Source organism: Cololabis saira, chromosome 5, assembly GCF_033807715.1.
Source record: "Cololabis saira isolate AMF1-May2022 chromosome 5, fColSai1.1, whole genome shotgun sequence".
NCBI classification, from domain to species: domain Eukaryota; kingdom Metazoa; phylum Chordata; class Actinopteri; order Beloniformes; family Belonidae; genus Cololabis; species Cololabis saira.
Genome location: NC_084591.1, coordinates 46,827,311 through 46,851,969, shown reverse-complemented (window position 1 = coordinate 46,851,969; position 24,659 = coordinate 46,827,311). Strand labels below are relative to the sequence as shown.

General features: G+C 41.2%; 1 protein-coding gene across 1 annotated transcript in view; it reads right to left on the bottom strand.

Annotated features, from left to right (window-relative positions):
- tango6 (transport and golgi organization 6 homolog (Drosophila)) overlaps nucleotides 1-24,659 on the bottom strand; it is a 43,482-nt gene that overhangs the window by 13,610 nt on the left and 5,213 nt on the right. Inside the window, exons 4-15 of the mRNA XM_061722299.1 lie at nucleotides 19,223-19,391; nucleotides 18,246-18,352; nucleotides 17,647-17,809; nucleotides 15,617-15,684; nucleotides 14,766-14,878; nucleotides 13,977-14,153; nucleotides 12,559-12,685; nucleotides 12,186-12,359; nucleotides 8,151-8,294; nucleotides 7,158-7,595; nucleotides 4,415-4,472; nucleotides 4,176-4,334 (exon numbers count right to left, since the gene is read on the bottom strand). Coding sequence (XP_061578283.1) covers nucleotides 4,176-4,334; nucleotides 4,415-4,472; nucleotides 7,158-7,595; nucleotides 8,151-8,294; nucleotides 12,186-12,359; nucleotides 12,559-12,685; nucleotides 13,977-14,153; nucleotides 14,766-14,878; nucleotides 15,617-15,684; nucleotides 17,647-17,809; nucleotides 18,246-18,352; nucleotides 19,223-19,391 — 1,897 coding nt within the window. The remainder of the gene's footprint in view (nucleotides 1-4,175; nucleotides 4,335-4,414; nucleotides 4,473-7,157; nucleotides 7,596-8,150; nucleotides 8,295-12,185; nucleotides 12,360-12,558; nucleotides 12,686-13,976; nucleotides 14,154-14,765; nucleotides 14,879-15,616; nucleotides 15,685-17,646; nucleotides 17,810-18,245; nucleotides 18,353-19,222; nucleotides 19,392-24,659) is intronic.

Sequence of the window (24,659 nt, the reverse complement as noted above, 5' to 3'; positions counted from 1 at the left end):
TCCAGTCAGCTGGACCTGGGTGACCCCTCTGGGAGTTCAGCTGCTCTCAGTCCTGACAGACATGATGAGAGGGAGAATCCCAACTGCACACCCTGACGTGCAGCACACCTGGGAAAACTGATGCAACGCTCCTTACAGACGCCCACATCCTGCACAACCTCCCTTTCCCACGTGGAAATAATAGTATTGGTAATGTGAATTTACTTTTTCCGTGGTGGGAACATCCTCTGGCTCAGAGCTCCTCCCTTCCCTACGTGGAGTATCGTTGACACGCTGCAGGAGCTGGCAGGACTGTGAGAGTGAGATATGCCAGCGACTGGGAGTAAACCAGGAACCAGCACAGAGCAGACATTCATGTACGGAGCATTAACTCAGCCAGACGACTGCTGTAGAGAGCAGTCTTATTTACTAATCAGAGCCTGGCAGAGGGCGGGACTGTGCAGCCTCTTGTTCCTCAGCCATGTCTTTATTATGTGGTTTGGCATCTTGGATGAGTCTAGTCCAGGGGTCGGCAACCCAAAATGTTGAAAGAGCCATATTGGACCAAAAACACAAAAAAGTCTGGAGCCACAAAAAATGAAAAGTCTTGTATAAGCCTTAGAATGAAGGCAAATGGCGAAAGTCGAAATGTGGAGAAAAAAGTTGAAATGTAGAGAAAAAAGTTGAAATGTCGAGATTAAAAAGGAAAGGAAAAAGGAAGAAAAAAAGAGAAAAAAGGAAAAAAGAAGAAAAAAAGAAGAAAAATAAAAAAAGAGAAAAAAAGAAGAAAAATGATTTTTTTTAATACTACTGGACTGGGCAGTTGTAATTTAATTGTGTCCTGATACAGTGGCAAATAAAGGTATCTATCTATCTATCTATCTATCTATCTATCTATCTATCTATCTATCTATCTATCTATCTATCTATCTATCTATCTATCTATCTATCTATCTATCTATCTATCTATGACCTTTACACAGAGTGCTCATACAGTGTTGTACTAGTAAGGAGCGTTTTGGTTCAGAGCACACAGCACCCATTTCCTTCATAAAAGATCAGGAAAACTGATTACTTTAAAACAATACATGTTTTTATTATGTGATGCTCCATCCAAGATGCCACTGAGGCCAGAGACGTCAACGCCCCCTCTCAACATGGTTAACAACATGGATTTTTACTGAATTCATTGGTAAATTCCTGGGCATAGTGACAACGATAAGACCTGAGTGCAATGGTTTGTGTTGTTTTGTTGTCTTGTTTGTTTTAAGTGGGGTTTTTCCCACCGTTTATGTCTGTTTGTTTTGTTAGGTTTTTGGTTTTGTTTTGAGGGTTATGTTTGGATATCATTTTGGTTCTTTAACGGACCATCCCCAGCTTAGGATAAGAAAACAATGACATTAAGTGTTTCCATCCTTTTTTTTTATATGTCCCCTTCATCATGAAGTATGGTAGGAATATTATTTAACCATTTAATTATTATTTCAGAGTCATTGATATGGTAGTACTATCTGGTATTTTCAATGAGTGCAATGATTAGAATTTGTGGCATGATTATAGCACTATGAAATATGTCTTGGTGTGTTTGGACTTTGACTGACTTCATTTTTTATTGTAAGTTGAGATGTGGGAGTTTTGTGTTCTATGTATGTACAGTATACCCCTCTTGTTGTGATTGAAAATATAGTATCTGAAGTTTGCTAGAGAACATTTGGATGATGCAGAAGAGGATTGGGAGAATGTTATACGGTCAGATATAACCAAAATAGAACTTTTTGGTAGAAACAACTCTGGGGATGTTTTTCTGTAAAGGGACCAGGACGACTGATCCGTGTAGGGAAAGAATGAATGGGGCCATGAATGGTGAGATTTAGAGTGAAAACCTCCTTCCATCATCCATTGAAGATGAAACATGGCTGGATCTTTCAGCAGGACAATGATCCAAACACATCACCCCGGCAACAAAGGAGTGGCTTCATAAGAAACATTTCAAGGTCCTGGAGTGTTCTAGCCAGTCTCCAGATCTCAACCCCATAGAAAATCTTTGGAGGGAGTTAAAGTCCGTGTTTCCCAGCGACAGCCCCAAAACATCACTGCTCTAGAGGAGATCATGGAGGAACGGACCAATCACTGCTCTAGAGGAGATCATGGAGGAACGGACCAATCACTGCTCTAGAGGAGATCATGGAGGAACGGACCAATCACTGCTCTAGAGGAGATCATGGAGGAACGGACCAATCACTGCTCTAGAGGAGATCATGGAGGAACGGACCAATCACTGCTCTAGAGGAGATCACGGACCAAAATACCAGCAACAGTGTAGAAAACCTTGTGAAGACTTACAAAAAACATTTGACCTCTGTCATTGCCAACAAAGGGTTTATAACAAAGTATTGAGGTGAACTTTTGTTACTGACCAAATACTTATTTTACACTATAATTTTCAAATACATTCTTTAAAAATCAGACAATGTGATTTTCTGGATTATTTTTTTTCATTTTGTCTCTCATAGTTGAGATTTATCTGTGATGAAAATGACAGGCCTTTCTCATCTTTTTAAGTGGGAGAACTTGCACAACTGGTGTCTGACTAAATACTTTTTTGCCCGACTGTATGAAAGCAGTAATAATATCCAAAAATTATGAACTGATCTTTAAAGGTATTGTGACATGAAAAACAAATTTTTCTTGATTTTTTGTGTTTTGTTGGGTGTCTTGACATCAATTACACCCAAAAAACAACGAACTTTTAACATTCAGTGTATTGTGTGCTTTCTGGGATTTTCCGCATAACTGTGCAAAAACGGCGCACATGGTTTGGTGGCGGGCCGTGACGTCAGGGCCCGCTAAATCACCGCCCCCTCCACCCAGCTCCCTGCCTCCTCTCCTCTCCAGCGCACCATAAAGGCTGATTTATGGTTCCGCGTTACACCGACGCAGAGCCTACGGCGTAGGGTTACGCGGCGACGTGCACCGTACGCTGAACCCTACGGCGTAGGCTCTGCGTCGATTTAATGCGGAACCATAAATCAGGCTTAAGACGGAGCTGTTTAGAGCCTCTTCTGTTCTAATCACCGGAGGAAAACTGCTGAGAAGACCCGCGGCCACCGACTGGACTTAAGATAAGGAGACAGTCCTGCTTGCATGCCTTTATTTTTATGATTGTTTGCTGTGGTTCGCCCTGCTGCTTTTCCGTGCATGCTTCGCCTGTCGCTCCCGGCTTAACTCTCCGACGCCGCTGTGAGCGTATTGCTCGCGGGGAGCTGCGGTCCCGGTCCTCTGGTCCCGGTTGGACTTCATCCCCGGGCTGTAGTCGCCCTGTCTGGGCTGTGTGTCGGTGTTTGTGGTCGGTGTGCGCGCGTGTGTGGAGACGCTGGCAGAAGTGTGTAGCGGTTGGTTGGAGGAGGTTTGGAGGAGGAGCGGGGCAATGATTGACAGGAAAGGGGGAAAAGGACCCGTTTTTCACGGCGCAAAAAAACACTGTAATAAAAAGCCAGGAATGGAGTACTAGAGTGAAGTTTTTCTTGTTACACCCTTTTAGACACATTTGAGGGATATTGGCCAAGACTTTTAATAGTGTTAAAAGCATGTTAAAAATTATGTCACAATACCTTTAACCCTTGTGCTGTCTTCGGGTCAAGGAAGGAGGAACGGAAGAAGGAAGGAAGGAAGGAAGGAAGGAAGGAAGGAAGGAAGGAAGGAAGGAAGAAAACACGGAAAGAAGGAAGGAAGAAAAGAGGAAGTGAAGAAGGAAGGAGAGAGCAGGATGAAAGAAGGAAGGAAGGGAAAAAGGAAGGAAGGAAGGAAGGGTGAAAAGAAGGAAGGAAGGAAGGAAGGAAGGAAGGAAGGAAGGAAGAAAGGAAGGAAGGAAGGAAGGGTGAAAAGAAGGAAGGAAGGAAGGAAGGAAGGAAGGAAGAAAGGAAGGAAGGAAGGAAGGAAGGAAGGAAGGAAGGAAGGAAGGAAGGAAGGAAGGAAGGAAGGAAGGAAGGAAGGAAGGAAGGAAGGAAGGAAGGAAGGAAGGAAGGAGAGAGCGGGAGTAAAGAAGGAACAGGAGAATGAGGTCATTTTGACCCAGAGACAGTACAAGGGTTAACCGGCCAAGAGTTTTATTTATTTTGTCTCCAGAACTGACGGTTCCTCGGAGGCTTATCAAACTTCCACACACACAAACATGAACCCCCGTCGTGGCTGCTCACCCATGGCCCTGCTGGCCCGCATCAGCACCTCCCCGACCTTCAGCCGGGTCTCCAGCGAGCGCTCCCGGCTGGACGGAGAGAGAGAAGGTCCTGGCTGGAAGTCGGTCAGGAGCCGGTCCAGGATCCGGTCTGGGTAGGAGTCGGCTAGTGCAGCCAGGCCTAAAGGGAGCGGAGAATCAGTCCACAAACTCATCTACGTACTTCAGTCATGTACGTCTGCAGCAGCCATTCATCTTTACCTTGAATGGCTGACAAGTAGACAAATGAGTCTTCATGCTCCAGGTTTTCCAAGAAGAGCTGGAGAGGACACAACCATCAGGGGGGGGTTTATCTTTGCACTGCAGATTATTATTGAAAAGAAAAGTCCCAGCAGCAAAACCATAAACGATCAATACCGACACAGTCTGCACCGTGGACATTAAGATTGGCGATCAAAGGGAATAAAACACATGAGGATCAGAGGTCTATGGGGTTGCACTGCAAAAACTCACAATCTTACCAGGAATATTTGTCTTATTTCTAGTTAAAATGTCTCATTTTTAGTAAAAATAAAATCTCATTACACTTAAAACAAGACTCATCACTGGAAAAAACAACAATTTTCACCTGTTTCAAGTAGATTTTCACTTAAAATAAGTAGAAAAATCTGCCAGTAGAACAAGATTTTTTTGCTGGTAATGAGAAGATAAATCTTTTTCTACTTATTTCAAGTGTAAGTCTACTTGAAACAGGTGAAAATTGTCAAATAAGTTATTTTTCTGGTAATGACTCTTGTTTTAAGTGTAATCAGATTTTTTGACTAAAAATGAGACATTTTAACAAGAAATAAGACAAATATTCCTGGTAAGATTTTGAGTTTTTGCAGTGTGGAGTTTCCCAGGACATATTGTTCTGTGCAGACTCAGGAATCTCAACCTGACTGTGACATGACAAAGATAAAATCAATACTGGGGGAGGGGGGTTGCTGCTTCAGCAGGGGCTTCTGATGAAAGAGAATTGTAAATGCTTTCCTTTCTTGATCTTGGCCTTAACAAGCCCTGAGAGACCCGCAGGACCAGTCTGGGGAAGAAGTTCAACTGGCTGATTTATAAACCATGACCCTGGAGACTGGGATGGATCTCCAGCACCGCTGGGCCTCCTAAAGCAGGCGAGGTCAAAGAGCTCAGGGATCCCTGTTTTCTAAGCAGAACACACCCTTTCTACCTTTAAGATTAAGCTTCAAACTATTGTCAGTTTAGCGCGTTAATTAGATTAATTCATTACACAGTTAATTAATGCGTTATGAAAATTAACGCAATTAATTATGAGTGGCAAAATGCGCGAGTATCTTAAATGTGTCCCATTGAGGGAGCCGTAGTTCACTCTGCAGTAACAGGTCACTTCCCTCCTGCTGCTGGTCAAACTAACAAAGCAGTGACAGACCTGGACGACTGGACGAGATTACATTTGTCATGATTAGGCGCCGTATAGATGAAGCTAAATTGAACCGAATAAATAATTAGTTGCTTGTTTTTCTTAAGCCTTTAAATCAGGGGTCGGGAACCTATGTCTCACGAGTAGGAATGGGTGATATTTTACCGTTCACGATAAACCGTCAAAAAAATTCCCCACGGTAAGAATTTGTCATCTCACGATAAAAACGATAAATTCCTGTTGATGACGTTTTTGTGTAAAGCTGATTTATGGAAGGAAGGAAGGAAGGAAGGAAGGAAGGAAGGAAGGAAGGAAGGAAGGAAGGAAGGAAGGAAGGAAGGAAGGAAGGAAGGAAGGAAGGAAGGAAGGAAGGAATTAGCCTGAAAGAAAGAAAGAAAGAAAGAAAGAAAGAAAGAAAGAAAGAAAGAAAGAAAGAAAGAAAGAAAGAAAGAAAGAAAGAAAGAAAGAAAGAAAGAAAGAAAGAAAGAAAGAAAGAAAGAAAGAAAGAAAGAAAGAAAGAAAGAAAGAACAAACTTTTGCAGTACAGGTGTACTAATTTAATTGTTTTTTAGCCCAGGATTTTTATATTTAATTGGTGTAGTTTAGTTAGTTTAGGTTTTTTTATCGTCATTTTTATTGTTATCGGGATAAATGCCAGAAATGATCGTGATACATTTTTTAGTCCATACCGCCCATCCCTACTCACGAGCCATATATGGCTCTTCCGGTCACAGCGTACGGCTCCCAGAACCTCCGCGGCGCAGCTCCCCCGGGATCCGTGTCTCCTTCTCGGTAGCAAGGCCGAGGCAATCACGGGCAATTCACGCGCCCCCCTTCCCCCTTTAAAGTTCTATTGATGGCCTCAATTACGTACGCCTTACAATAATACAATGGGCGCATTGCGTCATTAGGCTCATTTAAAAAAAAAAAAAAAAGACGTTTGTATGCGCGGGTCGCAAAAATACGGTAATTGAAAAGATGGTGAAAAAATAAATAGATGACGAGTATCGTACATTTCAGGTGGAATGGACCGAAGAATTCACCTTTGTGGAGAGAGCAGGTTCTGCGGTGTGTCTAATTTGCAATGACAAAATTACATCGGTGAAACGGTCGAATGTAAAGCAGCACTTCGACACGCTCACAGCACAGACTTACCCACTTTCAAATCACATCTCAAAACTCACCTCTTCAGAACAGCTTTTAATGTGTCATTTGTTTCTTATCCTTTATCTCTTTATCTTTTTTTTATCCTGTGGTTTTTAATTTTTAATTTTATTGATCTCGATGTTTTATCTTTGTGTCTGAAGCGTCTTAGATTTTTTTAAAGCACTCTATAAATAAAATTGAAAATTATTATTATTATTATTATTATTATACTGAATTTTTGTTGAATTCACTTTTTAAATATATTATATGGCTCTCACTGAAATAAATTTCCAAATGTTTTGCTTTCATGGCTCTCTTAGTCAAAAAGGTTCCTGACCCCTGCCTTAAATGTTACATTCTGGGAACATGACACTCAAGACAAAAAAAACACAAAAACAAAAAGGTCTTCCCAAAGCCACGAACCGTCAGGACTTTCTCCTGGGCCTGGACGGCCTCCGGTTCCTTCTCCTGGACCATTCGGGTCAGCATTCTGAGGGCGTACGCTCTCGTTGGGACGTTGGGATCACAGGCCTCCAGGAGCCAATCTGAAAAAGGCGCTGGGGTGCCGGGGTCAGTGCCGGAGCTCTGCCGGTCTCCGCTCAGAGACGCCCCTGGGGGTGCTGGGAGTCTGCTGTGGGGGGTGACGGGCGTCTGGGGGTTGCTCTTGGGTGTTTCCGGGTGTCTGGAGCCCTGAGCAGCAGCAGCAGCAGGAAGATTTTCCCCCCGGTAGGCCCCGTGTGTGGCGATAACTGCCCTGAGACTGGACGCCAGCTCCTGGATGAGCTGCTCCGGGTGCAGCCGGGACAGCAGCTCCAGAGGGGGAAGCAGTCTCCGCAGAGACGAATAATCCTCAGGATTGAGCTGGGAATGGAAACATACGGAAGAGTATTAAGGCCAGGCAGGAGAAAAATAAAAATAATAAAAAAATATGATTTTTTTTTCATTATGCACCTCGAGAAAAAAGTTGAAATGTTGAGAAAAAGGTTGAAATGTCGAGATTAATGTTGAAGCACAATTTCGAGAAAAAAGTTGAAATGTCGAGAAAAAAGGCGAAATTTCGACTCTTTTCTCGAAATTGTATTTCAACATTATTCTCGACATTTCGACTTTTTTTCTCAAAACTGTATTTCGACTTTTTTCTCGACATTTCCACTTTTTTCTCGAAGTGCACAATAAAATTTTTTTTTTCCCCTCTCAAATATTTTTTCTCCTGCATGGCCCTAATATTCTTCCGTATAAACAAGAGGCTTCTGTGAGTTTTTTTTTGTTTTGAACGCTTATTAATTAGACTAGAATTCTTAAAATTAGCAAAATAGTCAAATTTGCTTTGACTGCATTGACTGTCATTAGAATCCAGTCTGTCATGAACATCTGCATCTGCTGCTGTGCAGATGCAGCAGAGGGAGGTGTACCTACCTGAGGACCTGACAGCAGCGTGGCCACCAGGCTGATCCCCAGGCTCAGCGTCTGACTCTCTACGGGGTTCCCAGCTCTCGACCCACGGTCCTGCTCCAGCCCCACACACGCCCTCTGGAGCAGAGACACCATGAAGTCCACCACCTGCAGTCGGGAGGAAATATAGGATTAAATATGTGCGACAAACATCAGAGTGTGGATATGACTCTAACGACCACAAATACTTGTCAAAACATTCAGTCTTTAAATAGACTAAAAAGGAAATGTTATCCAGTGAGATAAGGCCTGATTATGTGGCAGCATGACTCAAAGCGGCCTGGTTCTGTTCAGAGAACTCTCCCGGGACTGCAGGCAGAGACTAAAACATGCTGGACAAGACTTGATCCCTAGAGTCTGGCTGATACCTTTAGGGGCGACTGCTAAAAGGTACCAGTAAAATAAAACCATGTCAGACAACTTGATTTTCTTCATGGTGGTAAAGGAGTTTGAGTTTTGAGGTTTAACTTTTCAACAACACCAGAAGTTGACCTGCTTGTGTCAGGATGTAAATAGGCAGTTGCTGAAGCGTCTTGGTTTAGGGAAGCCTGTGTTGTCTGCGTGGAACAGAGTTGGAAAATGCACTTTTTGGGGGATTTTATTTATCATTTATTCATTTTGTTGAATATTTGTGAATTTTATCTCAATTAGTTGTTTTATTTTATTGTTATTTTTATTTGCGTCTCTTGAGGAAACAACCTTTTTGGCTGTGCCCTCTTTCTGTCCCTCCTGGGCTTCCGTAGGTCATTAATCAGCTCCTCACACTGCTGTGTTACACTGATGAGGTTAAGAACTGCTGCTGCGATTTTTAACAGGTTTACTTTGAGAAGCTATCCATTTATGTTGGCATTTTTGCTGCATATCGTGTAGTTTAAATGCCACTGACATTACATGGCTGTTTTGTGTTGTTTTGATCATTAATATGCTTTTTGTGGATGTTTTTGTTTTCACGCCTTTTGTATAACGGCAGGCTGTGATGTAATGTGAACCAGACACACTGCAAAAACTCAAAATCATACCAGGAATATTTGTCTTATTTCTAGTTAAAATATCTCATTTTTAGTCAAAAAATCTCATTACACTTAAAGGGGACCTATTATGAAAAACATGTTTTTTTTCTTGTTTTAACATATATAAAGTGGTCTCCCCTCACCCTGCCAGCACAGGGGAGACAAAATACCATGAATTTCTGCAAGGTCTCTGACCCCCGCCGGACAGAGTCCCCCAGTGTCACGTGATTTTTTTTGAGCCGATTAAAATCTGCGCCTATGGTGACGTCACCCGAGGCGCAGAGGTTCGGCCTCCGCTGCTGAAACCACGCCCACAACCAGCTCTCTACGCCGGCTGGAGCGGTGCTTCCTTCAGCCAGTCGGACGCGGCGCCGCGGCGGAGCGGATCCGGGCTAAATCATCCAGGTTCCCGGGTGGTTTGGGAGCTGGGTCCTCGGGGGTCTGTCCCAGGCTGGACCAGCTTCACCCTCCGACATTTTCAGGCAAATCTGTCGGTTTGATCACCGGTAACGGGTGATGCGCAGAGGATGCGCTCCGGAGGCGATCTGTGCGCCGGGCGCCCGTTGCACAGCATCCGCCGGGCAGATCCGGCTGAAATTCCGCTGGTCGGTCCCCGGGAGTCCCTGCTACCAGTCCAGGCCGGTTCCTGCGGTCCCGGCCGGTCGGAACCGGTCAGATTCCCCGGTTAAAGCCGCGGTGATGCGCGCGGCTCCAGCCTACTTCCTGGTCCCAAAGCGGGGTCCGTCCGACTAAATTGTCCAGGTTCCCAGCCGCTTTGGGAGCAGGGGTTTCTGGGGTCTGTCCCAGGCTGGACCAGCTTCACCCTCCGAGATTTTCAGCGGAATCTGTCGGTTTGATCCCCGGTAACGGGCGATGCGCCCCGCAGCCATGCGCCGGGCGCCCGGCGTGGGGTTGCGGGGGCCAGCGTTCAGCATCCGCCGGGCAGATCCGGCTGAAATAGTGCATAAATGTTATTTATATACAACTCATATTTAATTTTTTTAACAATAAAGTTGCCATTTGTGAAAATTCAGTGTTGTATTTATTTACAGGCTCGGGCTGCTCTGGCGGAGCGAGGTTTATTCTCCTCCCCTGCTACACGTCATTCAGGGAGCCAATCAGCACAGAGCCTCATTATCATACCCCCCCCTTCCCTTAGAATGGAGCACAGAAAAAGGGGTTAGAAGCGGTAAAACTAGTGACAGGGCCCACAGGCTGGATTTATGATTTATGTAGAAAAAACAAGCTTTAGATTGTTTTTAAGACATTCAAGGCCTGTTTAAAATATACATTAAATGCCATAATAGGTCACCTTTAAAACAAGTCATTACCAGAAAAAAAAAAATTGTTATTTGACAATTTTCACCTGTTTCAAGTAAATTTTCACTTGAAATAAGTAGACAAATCTGCCAGTGGAACAAGATTTATCTTCTTATTACAAGCAAAAAAATCTTGTTCGACTAGCAGATTTTTCTACTTATTTTAAGTGAAAATCTACTTGAAACAGGTGAAAATAGTTGTTGATGAGTGATGAGTCTTGTTTTAAGTGCAATGAGATTTTTTGACAAAAAATTAGACATTTTAATTAGAAAAAAGACATATATTCTTGTTAAGATTTTGAGATTTTGCAGTGCAGCGCTGCAGAGACTCTGAGTACTCACTTTCTCATTTTTATTTTACTTGTTCAGGAGCAGAAAGTGCAGAAAAGGGTACAGAAGACTGATAAATGTGTTTTTATGTCTTCTGCAGGTACGTTTCCTTTGTCAAATGTAATTGTTTTTAATGTGTTTACCCCACATATACAGCGTTTTGTTTTGACCGTTAGGTGTCACTGTTCCCATAGTGGTTATTATGGTTTGAGATTTATTAGTTAAAACCAAAATGTTTTCCTGTCTGTTTTAATAGCTTTTATTTAGTAAAGTGTAAGAGTGCATTTCTCTGCATTATAAAAGAAAATCAATTAAATTACACAGTGCTGTGTTGCGCTGATGAGGGAGCAGAAAGTGCAAAAAACGAAGACTTCTAAATGTGTTGTCCATAGTTAACTCGCAATTAATCGCACATTTATTTACACATTTTTTTGCTGTTCTAAATTACCTTAAGGTATTTTTTATAAATGTTTTTAATACAGTTAACAACATGAGAAAGGGCAAATATGCTGCTTTATACCAATGTTCATTCAACTTTCCACAAAAAAAGCTTTTGACCTGAATGTAACATTCCTTCATAAATACAAACAATGTAGTCCCAACTTTACTCTTGTAAAGACTAACTTAAGATTCCTTGTTTTTTTAAGCAGCTCAAAGTAAAACAATGAACCATAAGCATCACAAACATTGTACAAGAAGTGCATTGGTCAGTTAAATGTTCCATGTAATTATGTCTAACGTCATATGGAGGAAAATAAAAGGCTCAAAAAATATCCCCTTCTCCTAAGTGGGATCAAAACAGGGGGATGCAAAAAACAAATTACAAACAAATAAAGTGCACATGTAACAGCAGGGAGTAACTCAACCTGTAAAGTGCAGTTGGGTATAATTAGCTAATACTTCAGATTCTTTGCTCATCTAATGTATTCATGTGAGGAACCTCCTTCCCTCACATCAGTCCAGCGGTGTCTGATTTTTCATTTCAAATCCACATGCAAATAACTTGTCTTGTCCAGCGAACCATCTGGCATCTTTTTGAAAGTGACTAGCTGTTCAAAAGTCCCTTTTCATTCTCCATCTTTCAATTCACCATACTTTTCCTCAAACTACGGGTGCTGTCGAGCGCCAGAAATTATATAATGTTTTTAATCCTGCACGTTAATCGCGCGTTAAATAAATTGTCGGCGTTAAGAGGACGTTAAGTTAACGTGTTATTAACGCGTTAACTTTGACACATTGACAGCCCTAGTTTTTATGTCTTCTGCAGCAAATAAATGCAGGAAAACAACCCCTGACTGGTCGTTTATCACACTTGATCCAAACCTGTCCTGTGTGCTCACCTGTGTGATCTTCCTGAGGAGCTGGGTGTGCTGCAGACACTCGGCCATGACGGCCAGCACCTGCAGCAGCGCCAGTCGCTGGCCTCGTCTCTCAGCTCCGGCCGACAGGTGCCGCTCCAGCTCCTCTTCATCAGGTTCCTCTTCCTCGGCTGCAGCCGTCCAGCTGGTCAGCTCCTGCAGGAGGAGCAACATTAGCTGAAGCTCAAACAGCACTGTACAGTGTGGTCAATTGTTGCTGCATATCTAAATCTAAACGTCATTATGAGGAGGTCCTGAGGCCCCACTGTCTGTAAACTTATATAAACTCAAGACTGGTGGTTCTGTTGGTTCCAGTTATGGAAGTTTCCAGCTGTTATTGTGTGTCGGCGTTTACCTGGAGCAGGTCCAGGAAGAAATCCCCCGGCAGGTCTGAGTCCTTGAGTTCGGCCAGCAGCTGCACCAGACACTCCAGCCTCCACTGCTCCCCCGACAGCTGCTCATACAGCTCGTCCTCCTCGTTACTGCGGAAAAGCAGAGAGCTGAGTCAATCCCACAGTCAGGCAACTCGGATGATCAGTGGCTGCGTTTCCATGCATCAATAACCCTTTTCTAAACGGAATATTAGCAATAACCCGGTTTTGCACGGCCATGTAAACACCAATAACTCCTTTGAATAACCGGAATTGTGTCATATTCCGGTTTTTAAAAACCTGAATATGACCCCTGGGTTACTCCTTTTCTAACCCGAATATTCGGTCACGGATAGCCTAAAGCAGGAGTCCGCAACCCGCGGCTCTTTAGCGCCATCCTAGTGGCTCCCTGGAGCTTTTTCTAAATTGTTTGACCTTTTTTTTCCTTCCTTTTTTTTTTTTTTCCTTTTTTCTTCATTTTATTCGTCTTTTTTCTTTTTTCTCTTTTTTTCTTCCTTTTTTATCTCAACATTTCGATTTTTTTCACGAAATTTTGACTTTTTTCTCGACATTTCGACTTTTGTCTCAAGATTGTACTTCAACATTAATCTTGACATTTCAACTTTTTTTCTCGACATTTCAACTTCTGGCTCAACAGCGCCCCCTAGAAAACTTTGTGCCTCAAGCCCCACAATACGGTTTGACGTACATGCATTAAAATCGGTACACACCTGTATCATGTCGCAACTTAAAGAAAAGTCTCTTGGCGCCATGGCCGAAACTGAACAGGAAGTCGGCCGTATTCAATTAATCGTGTAATTTTGGCGCAATTTATGCCATTCCTTCGGCAGTTAATACGGCCCGAACCGTAACGTGCACCCAGGTGTGTTATACATCAAAATGTGTCTCCATCCTGCGACAACACACATTACTTTTCTCTTTCAAAAGCGTTACCGTGGCGACGATAGACGCCAAAAAGCGCGCCCACCCTTCATCTGATTGGTCCATATTTGATAGTTCCTACTTTCTGCCATAACTTTTGAATGGTTTGACATAAAGACTTGTGGATTGTGTCAACTGACTCGGTTTTGAGTCCTTGTACATAATTCGTGAAAATTGCACGCACGAGGGCCCGTTCATCGCTGCTTGCAGCTTTAATTGTTGTTTTGGATTTGGATACAGGAAGAAGAAGAGGAAATGACGGGAATTTGGTCATGACGTTCTCCGTGCGTCGCTGGTTTGATCCAGATATCCTGAATGATTAATCACCATGTATACAGGGATAACCCTGTTTGCTCACGCATGGAAACAGATTATTCCCAATGTTTCAGTAACCGGAATATTGACCTTAACCCCAATTTTGACTGCATGTAAACGTAGTGTGTGTGTTGAGAGTTGTCACCTGCAGGCGTCTCTGGAGCTGAGTCTGGCTCCTCCGGCGCTGCCGGCGGTGAAGTGGAATCCTGCTGCCACGTCGTTGGTGCGTGGGCTCAGCCCTGAGAGCTTCCTCAGCACCAGCAGCGCTGAAGACGGCTCCGTCTGGCCCAGGTACCACAGTAAAACCTCCTGGCAGGGGCCGCTGTACAGCACAGACGACACAAATGAGCAAATGACAAGCACTTCACTTGTTTTTCAGCAGATCATATCAGAACTACATTTGAAATGCAAAAACAAGCACATTTTCTCCTGCACAACAGACTTCCGTAACTCAGTTCTGAGATGAAGGCGCTTATTATGTTCAACATTTTTTGTCAACTAATAAAAACTAAACTGCAAGTTCACTCAACATATATTTTTTCAACCAATTACTAAATACTAGAGACAGACATAAAAAATGGGAAAAAAAATTAAACTGATTTCCTCCGTCTCTGTTTCCTCCCTGGATCTGTTTGGTAATTCTGCCCCACGATGTTTCCTAAAGCAGTTCTATCAGCATTCTGGGAGCTGATTGGTCCTTACAGCATCATTAACTGCAATACTTGCTGTTGAATCTCAATATAATACTAATAGTAATATTTTGCATAACTACGGTCATACAATTCATGCAACAGCTCAAAAAACAGTTTTAATAACACTAACCCAAATCAATATCGGAATCGAATCAAATCAAATCAAAGCGTGATAATAGATTCTGAATCTTAAGAATCGGAATCAAATCGATTCCAAAATAGAGAAGAAACAAGGTCTTTACCGCAGGTGGGAGACGTTCTGTTTGGTGAAACAAAAGAGTGTGAAGATGACGGGAAGAAGTTCCTGCAGCTCTGTGAGCAACGTCACTGAGGAACTGTTTCCAAGCACCCATATCTGACGGGCAGAGACAAACAACAAACACTGTGAGGGGTGGGGACAAAACAAACCTGCCATCAACACCATCCATCACTGCAAAAACTCAACATCTTAACAAGAATATTTGTCTTATTTCTAGTTAAAATGTCACATTTTTAGTTAAAAAAAAAATCTCATTACACTTAAAACAAGACTCATCACTGGAAAAAACAACAATTCTCACCTGTTTCAAGTAGATTTTCACTTGAAATAAGTAGAAAAATCTGCCAGTGGAACAAGATTTTTTTGTTTATAATGAGAAGATAAATCTTGTCCCACTGGCAGATTTTTCTACTTATTTCAAGTGAAAATGTACTTGAAACAGGTGAAAATGGTCAAATAACAAGTTATTTTTCTGGTAATGACTCTTGTTTTAAGTGTAATGAGATTTTTTTGACTAAAAATGAGACATTTTAACTAGAAATAAGACAAATATTCCTGGTAAGATTTTGAGTTTTTGCAGTGTAAATGGAAGCTCTACATACCAAAGTACTTTAAAGCTTTTGTACAGAATCACATCATCAGGATATTACTGACAAGTACACGTTCTGGCAGCTGGTTCTACCTTAAAAACGGCTCATTTTGAATTTGTCATCCCTCTACATTTCAAAAGGGTCACTTCCAATTCACTTGATGACAACATGAAGTGTGTTTATTATCCTACATCATTTTTAGTATCAGTTGCAGCGTGTCAGTCAGGGAAAACTGCATCCTCACCTTGTACACGTCCTCCACACAACACGTCACCTCTGACTCCTCTACAGCAACACAGGAATCTCCACTGCCTGAAAGGAAAACAAATGAAGTGATCTGGCATCCTCTGTGTTGCTGCTCCTGTGAGAAGGCTGTTAAACCAATAACAGTGAGTACATCTTTAAAAAAAATAGAAAAAAGATATGTAGAGCATGCATACACTGCAAAAACTCAAAATCTTACCAGGAATATTCGTCTTATTTCTAGTTAAAATGTCTCATTTTTAGTCAAAAAAATCTCATTACACTTCAAACGAGTCATCACCAGATAAATAACTTGTTATTTGACAATTTTCATCTGTTTCAAGTAAATTTTCACTTGAAATAAGTAGAAAAATCTGCCAGTGGAACAAGATTTATCTTCTCATTATAAGTAAAAAAAAATCTTGTTCCACTGGCAGATTTTTCTACTTACAGTATTTTGAGTGAAAATCTACTTGAAACAGGTTTAAAATTGTTGTTTTTTCCAGTGATGAGTGTTGTTCCCAAGTCACTTTTGCACAGACTCATATCCGGCACTTTAAAAACGTCATATTGTACATTTTTGCTTATACATTTTCTCTCTTATATATTTGCTTTTATATTTGTATTGTATTGCAACAATCACCACAACAAATTCCTTGTGTGTGTTTAACAAACTTGGCAATAAACCCTTTTCTGATTCTGATCTGATTGTTTTAAGTGTAAAGAGATTTTTTCGAGTAAAAATGAGACATTCTAACTAGAAATAAGACAAATATTCTTAAGATTTTGAGTTTTTGCAGTGTAGAAATGGTACACAGCTCATCCCTGGCTTGATGAAGGCAATGGGAGGAAGAATTAGGCACCGTCATTTTGGATGTAAACTGGCAAACCCAAAGCTAGATCTATTTAGGGAAGATATATTTGATACGTTTTCATATACCGGTATGTGTAATAAATTATCAGTCGCAAAACCCATTGACTGCATTATTTGGGGTCGTCTCTGAGGAGACGCCGATATCTGGGCACCAGGCGGAAGCAGTAGCGTTCTCAACTCTACTGGCACGACGTCTGATACTTCTCAGCTGGAAAAAGTCCAGACCTCCCTCTCATGAGCGCTGGGTGGAAGACGTGATGTCTCCCCTCAAACTGGAACAACTGAAGTACACCGCCCAGGGTGATACGCACAAATATTTTAAAGTTTGGCAGCCATTTTTATCTTATTTTGAAAAGAAATTTCTGACATAGTGTAGCCCCCCCCCCCTTTTTTTTCTTACTTATGTTTGTATATGTGTATGTGTATGTATCTATATATATATATATACTGTATATATATGTGTATGTGGGTGTATATATATGATGTGTATGTATGCGCATAGATCAGGGGTCGGCAACCCGCCCTAGTGGCTCATGTTAGATCTTTTTTTTTTCCTTTTTTCCCCCTTTTTTCTTTTTTTTTCTCTTTTTTCTTCTTTTTACTTTTTACTCTTTTTTTTCTTCTTTCCTTTTTTAATCTCGACATTTCAACTTTTTTCTTGAAATTGTAACTTTTTCTCGATATTTCGACTTTTTCCTCTACATTTCCACTTTTTCTCAACGTTTCGACTTTTTTCTCAACATTTCAACTTCCCCCAGTTATAACTAATATAGATACATGTGTTTCCTTCATTCTAAGGCTTATACAAGACTTTTCATTTTTTGCGGCTCCAGACATATTAGTTTTTTGTGTTTTTGGTCCAATATGGCTCTTTCAACATTTTGGGTTGCCGACCCCTGGTATAGATAATTTTATTACATTTCATTTTGGACATGTTTTATATATTACATTGTGTTTACATGCCATACCATATGCATACATTGTATCTGTTTTTGTATATAGTGCCGCGGTTTTATTTTCATGATTTTGCATTTATTTTTAGTTATTTTATGTGTCTGGGGTACCAAGTCCTACTGTAAATACAATTGGAAAATCACTAAACATATTAGAACAATAATCCCTGGCTCGATGAAAAGAAAACAGCACGTAAGACTGACTGGCAGCGGAGATGCAGCGCTGCAGCGGAGCCCCCAGTGGGCGGAGCAGGTACTGCTGGGCGAAGGCAGGCCTCTCCTGCACCAGGAAGAGCACCGCCCTGGTGGCCACACGCTGGAACTGCAGGGCTGTCAACTTGTCTTTGAAGTGCAACAGGTCAACGATCTGAACAACAACAACAATAAAAACACACACAAGTTCATTTGTGTTTCATTAAAACTGACATTTCTCCTGTAGATCACTAATGTCTGTTATTCATTTGGTATGAATGAACTGAACCACCTCCAATAGGCTGTTTGCTCTTCACACTTAGTTTCAAGTTCAAAATTGGGTTTAATTAATAAGTTCAGTTGATCTGGGTTTCATTATGTCATGCATCTTCGTCTTTAACTTCAAAACTTTTATAGTCACTTTGTTGTAAATACAGCTGTGATGGAGGTGAATTGAGAAAGCGTTTCTCTGGGGTCTGCAAACATTTAAAAATACAGTATTTACAATCACACACAGGCTACATACATTAAATCTATTATTTTTATCATCATTATTATTCAAACTTCAGGGCTGCAGTACATGTGTAAAGTTGACAGAATGTGAGTCTGACCTGTGGACAGACGAGTTTGAAGTAGTCGTCTGCTGACACTGACTGCTTGGGGCAGGCGACGAGGATCCGGGCCACGGCGTCACATTTCCTCCAGTCACACTCGCTGCCTGCAGGAAACAAACACAAACACGGAAACAAACAGAGCTGCTTCAGACGAGAAAAAACCGACATGATTGGGTGATTTCTAGGGTAGTCCCAATCAGGATTTTTTTAGCTCCCGATCCGATCCCGATCCCTTGAGTTTGAGTATCTGCCGATCACGATTTTTCCCGATCCGATCACTTTTTTTGGCTCCCGATACATTTCTAATACTTTTTCCAGAAGTAGAACTAAAACATTTGCTGCTTTTAGCCACTCTTCGGTCTAGCTTTTATGTAGCATCAAATTCTATAGTTTTATTCTGCTTAACATTGTTTGGAGGCATTTGTTTTATTTATTGTTTTTATTTATTTATCTATTTCTTGTAGTTTTTATTATTGTTATATTTTATTGTTGTGGACTGACTATTTTTAGCCTTAATTCTTAAGAGAAGTAGAAAACTTTTAGCACACCGGATCTGCAGAAAGGTGCATCAGAGGAGGAGGAAAGCTGCAGCCAATTAAAAAGAAAACTCCCGCACACCTTCTTCTCACCGTACTAGTGTTTATTGGGCCAACGTTTCGGTCATCCTGAGGATGCCTTGAAAAAGGTCTATGACCGAAACGTTGGCCCAATAAACACTAGTACGGTGAGAGGAAGGTGTGCGGGAGTTTTCTTTTTAAATTGGCTGTAGCCTTAATTTTTGAACTTTTATCATCATTTCATTTTAATTAACTATATTGCACATCAGTGTACATTGGTTTCCCAGTTTTAATTTTATTCTTATTTTTATTATGCTTATTTTTCAGTCAAAATGTTAAGCACTTTGTATTTCATGTACTTGGATGAAAGGTGCTGTATAAATAAAATGTGACTGATGGATTGATTGAGATCCTCACCTGCTCCTCCCTCCAGGATGGCTCTGACGACGGCCTGCACACCGTTGGGCTGCATGAGACGGCTGGACAGCAGCTGACCGCACAGACGCCGGAGCCAGGCCGGAGCTGAGCCCGGAGCTGCTCTGCTGCTGGAGCCGCTGGAGCTCCCAGAGCTCCCCGCCGGCCCACCCTGGGACAGGGAACAGAACACTGTTAACAGCTAGCATGGTTTTACAGCAGCTCTGAATCAAACATGTTCCTGCAACATGAGAGCATGCACGTGCAGAGGGGGGGTGCGGAGGGGGCTCAACCACCCGCCCCCTTTGCTCAGATACCCAAAGTGCCCTTCTGTCAAAGGCCTTTTTTTCCCCCCAAAGGCCTTTAAAAAAAGATTTCCATTTTCAAGTGTGGACCTATCGTGCCATTCATTCACCAATATTATCTAACAATTAATAATAATTCAGCTAAATCAAATGATATGACCCCACCCCCTGCTCTGGCCCCAGCGCACTTTGTAGGTCTGCAGGAGATTGACACTTCAACTGAGGATATATCTTCACTTACCGGTTTGGTTTGCAGCAGTAGCATTATGTGCACGTTACTAGTGTGTGTTGTTGTTGTTGTTGTTGTAAGTTACTACAACAACAACAACAACAACAATGCTTTGCAACTGCGCGACAAGTGCTGTATTTTGCTGTTAGTAATTAGCAGCCATTAGCCACTCGCTGGCAGAGAGAGAGATAGAAATGCATCTTTCTGCCCACCGTTTCAGAGATCATGTGATTTTATTTAAAGTAATTTAAATCAAGTTGCAATTCCCCACTTGGCTGCATGTATGTGTGTGCGTACGTGCATGTTTTATGTGCATCAGATCTTTATTTTATTTATCAGGATATTTAATGTCCTGATAAATGTCCTCGTAAGGAGAGGAGGTGGAGAGAGCGGGAAGAGGAGTGAGGTGCTAAAGGCAGCAGGAAGAACATGTACCAGGTATTTATGTTGATTCAGATCTGTAATGTTTTTCTGTCATTACTTTAGTTTGGATTAATGGGTATCCAGAGTTATTATAGTTTTGTATTTTTCTAGTTTTAGTATTAGTTTTAATTCAGAGCAGGTATTACAATACAAAACCCAACAGTGTTTTGTATTGTAATAACAACGTAACAAATGTAACCAAGTTATTGTCGGAAAGTGTTAAAGTTTTGTTCCATGTGTCCCCTTTTAAATTTCAGCGCCTGCCTCTCCAAAGGTCTCTGCACGTCCCTGCATGTGAGAATATTCATTATGATGTGATGAGAATAGGGCTGTCAGTTTAGCGTGTTAATTAGATTAATTAATTACACTGCTAATTAACGCGTTACGAAAATTAACGCAATTAATTATGAGTGGCACGGAATGCACGAGCATCTTAAATGTGTCCCATTGAGGGAGCCGTAGTTCACTCTGCAGTAACAGGTCACTTCCCTCCTGCTGCTGGTCAAACTAACAAAGACCTGACAGACCTGGACCACTCAGGGGAGACTCAGCAAATCTTTGTTAGGACCTTTGAACGGCAAGTTTATGTATAAAAAGAAAGAAGACGGGACAATCAACAAGAACGCAGTGATTTGTACATTTTATAATAAAGAATGTTCCTATCAGCGGAGCTGCTCCAGCCTGAATTATCATTTAAACGCTAAACATGTACGGACAAGTTCCACTGTAAACGTTACAGCTACTAGTACTTGAATCGCTGTATTGAGTCAGCTTTAGTTTTAATTTTCAATTGAGAGTCTGCTTAAGAGCCTATTTGAGACTCAGCCTTATTTTATTTCTGAATTTTATTTATTTAACTGTATTTGTATTGCAGTTTTGAATAATGCACCTGGCCTAATTGGTTTGCTGATGATGCTTGAGCTTTTTCTTTTGAATTTCATTCATGAAAACACTTCACCAATAAAAATGTGGATTTTAAATCTTCTCTTCTTAGTGTATTCAATTGATTAGTCATGCACTGTAATTCTGCAATGTCCTAGAATTCTAATTCTTTACAGTGTTTCCTCTAGGAATTTTTTCAGCAGTGGGGGCATGCTTCCCGGGGGGGTGGCGGCGGCGGTGGCGGCGTTGACTAGGCCCGGCCCAAAGCAATCGGCGTGTGGAAACTCAACAACAATAACGCCTGGCATGAGTGTCACAATACTTAATTGTGGCTCATGATACTATACCATCCAAATTATAGCAATAGTACTGATTTGACTAGATGTTGTGTTAAGAGCATAGTATTCTAGTTTAACTTGAATACTCTCTAACTCAGTCCCTCTGGTTGAACCAATACAAAACAGGTATCTGAAATACACAACACTGTATGAGTTATGATAGATCACAATGTAAAGAGGGTGTAAATATACAGTTTAACTTGAATACTCACATAGAAATGAAGGTTGAATGTTAACCTAAAAAAACAAACCAGCAATGCCATTTTTCTCAATGTTTAGGGATAAGGAGTTTCTTCAACAGGTCACTTTTTTCTGCAACTCTGTCATTGTCAAGGGACATGAGGATCTTTCTCTGTGGTCATAAGCATGAATGCTTCCAGGTGTTCTTGTGACTGTGTGCTCCCCCCTCACAAAAAAAAACAGAGAAACATATTTTCTCATGAACAAATTTAATTGTCTGAAAGATGGTTCAAATGTTATTTCATTGCCCGAAAAATGTTATTTTGTTACTTGGAAAATTTTAAATATGTTTTGTTGGTGAGAAAATAATGTTTCTCTATTTTTCTTATTTTTGTGAGGGGGGATATATATTGTTTTTCGGCACTACCTTGTTCTCTATAGCTGATATAACATGAATTACTCCTATGTGGGATCAATAAAGTTCTTATTTTTGCCATCTGAGAAAATTCAATATATTATATTTGGTGCCTAACTGTTTCCAACAATCTTTTTCATGTGGGAAGTCAGGATGACATTCCCTTCATCCAAATGCACTTTTGTTCTTATTCTACCAAAGTCTATGTTGTGCACCTTTCCAAAAAGACACATGTTTACAGCACCAATAATTTCTGTATTAATTCTGATTTTTGATCGATTTCTTTTTATGTTTTGAAGATAATTTTAAAAATAAAACCGGGTTAAACTTTAGCCAAAACGAGGCGTAGTTTAATAGAAAAACACAGAAAAACTCCCACAGGGAACTCAGAACTTCTTCACAAATAACTTAAAAATCACAGAGAGGAAAAAAAAAACACCAGCAAACTAACAAACAAAGCAACAAAGCTCAGAGTTAACAAAACGAACCAGCAATGCCGATGAACAACTCGCAGCCCCGCTCCATAACTTCTCCTCCCGGGCTGCAGGTGGTTTAAGGATGATTTATGGTTCCGCGTTAAAACGACGCAGAGCCTACGGCGTAGGTTACGCCGAGGCGCGCGCCGTACGTTGCTGCGTCGATTTAACGCGGAACCATAAATCAAGGCTTCACAGCGCGACTCACTGTCCGCTGCGCAGCTCCTCGCCACGCCGACTCCACGCTCATATATTTAATAAATTTATAAAGCCCATATATTTATAAAGCCCCGCCTGGCCGAGCCCTAACACTGTGGCCGGCCGCCATCCGTCCTGGACTACTGGCCGTTCTGTGATTCTCCAGATCACACAGATGGCCAGTCCGCCTCAGTTGGCTAATAAGTCTACCTTTTCTCCGGTAATTCGCTGCCTTTATTTCTTACGGCGACTTCTCCTTTTTTTTTTTTCTTACGACGACTCTGACTCTGACTCTGACTCTGACCCATGGGCTCTGACCTGGTGCCTAACGTGATGTCACTTTAGGCCGCGCTCTCGCGAGTAATTAAGTCCCCCAAACACCCCACTCACTCCCTCCCCCCGCCGTTGCGCTCATCATCACACAGGCTGTGCTGTGAAGGTGGAGAGATGCGGCGATGGTGCATTTGCAAAAAAAAAAAAAAAAAAAAATTATAATAGAATTTTTTTTTTCAGGCGTGGCGGCTATGATTCAGCAGTGGCGGGCCGCCACTGCTGAATGAATGTAGAGGAAACACTGCTTTATTTGGGGACCTTTAGCAGATATGAGATTAAAATGTGATTAATTAGATTAATTAGTTATAAATCCTGTAATTAATTAGATTCATTTTTTTAATCGCCTGACAGCACTAGATGAGAACCAAAAAGAAAAGAAGACAATCAGTCGCCTAATGATCCATTAGAAAGTGCACATTCATTATTTAGAGGCAAATATTTCAATGAAAGCTTTAAACTTGTTCCATTTAACTAGAGACTAGTTTCAAACCACTGAGATACTAATATAACTATATAACTAACTATATAATATAACTGATTTAGCAGCGACAGACACGTCATGATGTTCTTCTTGGAAAGGTTTTATCTTTGTACTGAGATTTTAGGCTTTTTAAACTTCTAAACAGAACATAAACAGTTTATTTTAAACATGTACCTGGCAAAATGTAAATCCGCAACAGTAAAATCTAACTTTAAAAGGGGAAATGGAAAGATATTGGAAAAAAAACACAAAACAAAACTAATAGCTATTATGTCCGAGTCTTTCCATTGTTATCTTTTAGTAGATCATATTAATAATTTGTTAACTGCTAGAATGCTTTATATGTGTTTTAAATTCTTCTTTTCTTTTTACAATCATCGTTGGTCACCATTATGTTTTGTTATTGCCATTTAAAATATAGTTTGTTGAGTTACTTTTATGTAGAAAAAAATGTAAGTGACTAGTTTTCCTTCATGTTCACTGACTCACTTTGCATTCAAGTATTTGTTTGTAGCAGCTTCCAGCGCCACCAAGGGGAAGAAAGTATTTAATGCAGTTGGAACTTGATGTTTTTCTTTTGACATTTTTCAACAGGAAAAAAAAGAAAACAAATCTTCGATTTAACGCAGAACCAGAATCCAGCCGTTACTCACACTGAGTGGTAAAAACAGCTGCAACTAGTGGAGAAGACGGGATAACAGCTGATTATCGGCTTAAATTAAAGGCAGTTGGACTTGACAGTGACCCGTACAGTTACCAAGAACCAGTGGTCCATGGACATTAATATTTGGTACAGTTACCAAGAACCAGTGGTCCATGGACATTAATATTTAGTACAGTTACCAAGAACCAGTGGTCCATGGACATTAATATTTGGTACAGTTACCAAGAACCAGTGGTCCATGGACATTAATATTTGGTACAGTTACCAAGAACCAGTGGTCCATAGACATTAATATTTGGTACAGTTACCAAGAACCAGTGGTCCATGGACATTAATATTTGGTACAGTTACCAAGAACCAGTGGTCCATGGACATTAATATTTGGTACAGTTACCAAGAACCAGTGGTCCATGGACATTAATATTTGGTACAGTTACCAAGAACCAGTGGTCCATGGACATTAATATTTGTCCACAAATCCAGTTTCCTGATATTTATATGAACTTAATTTCTACG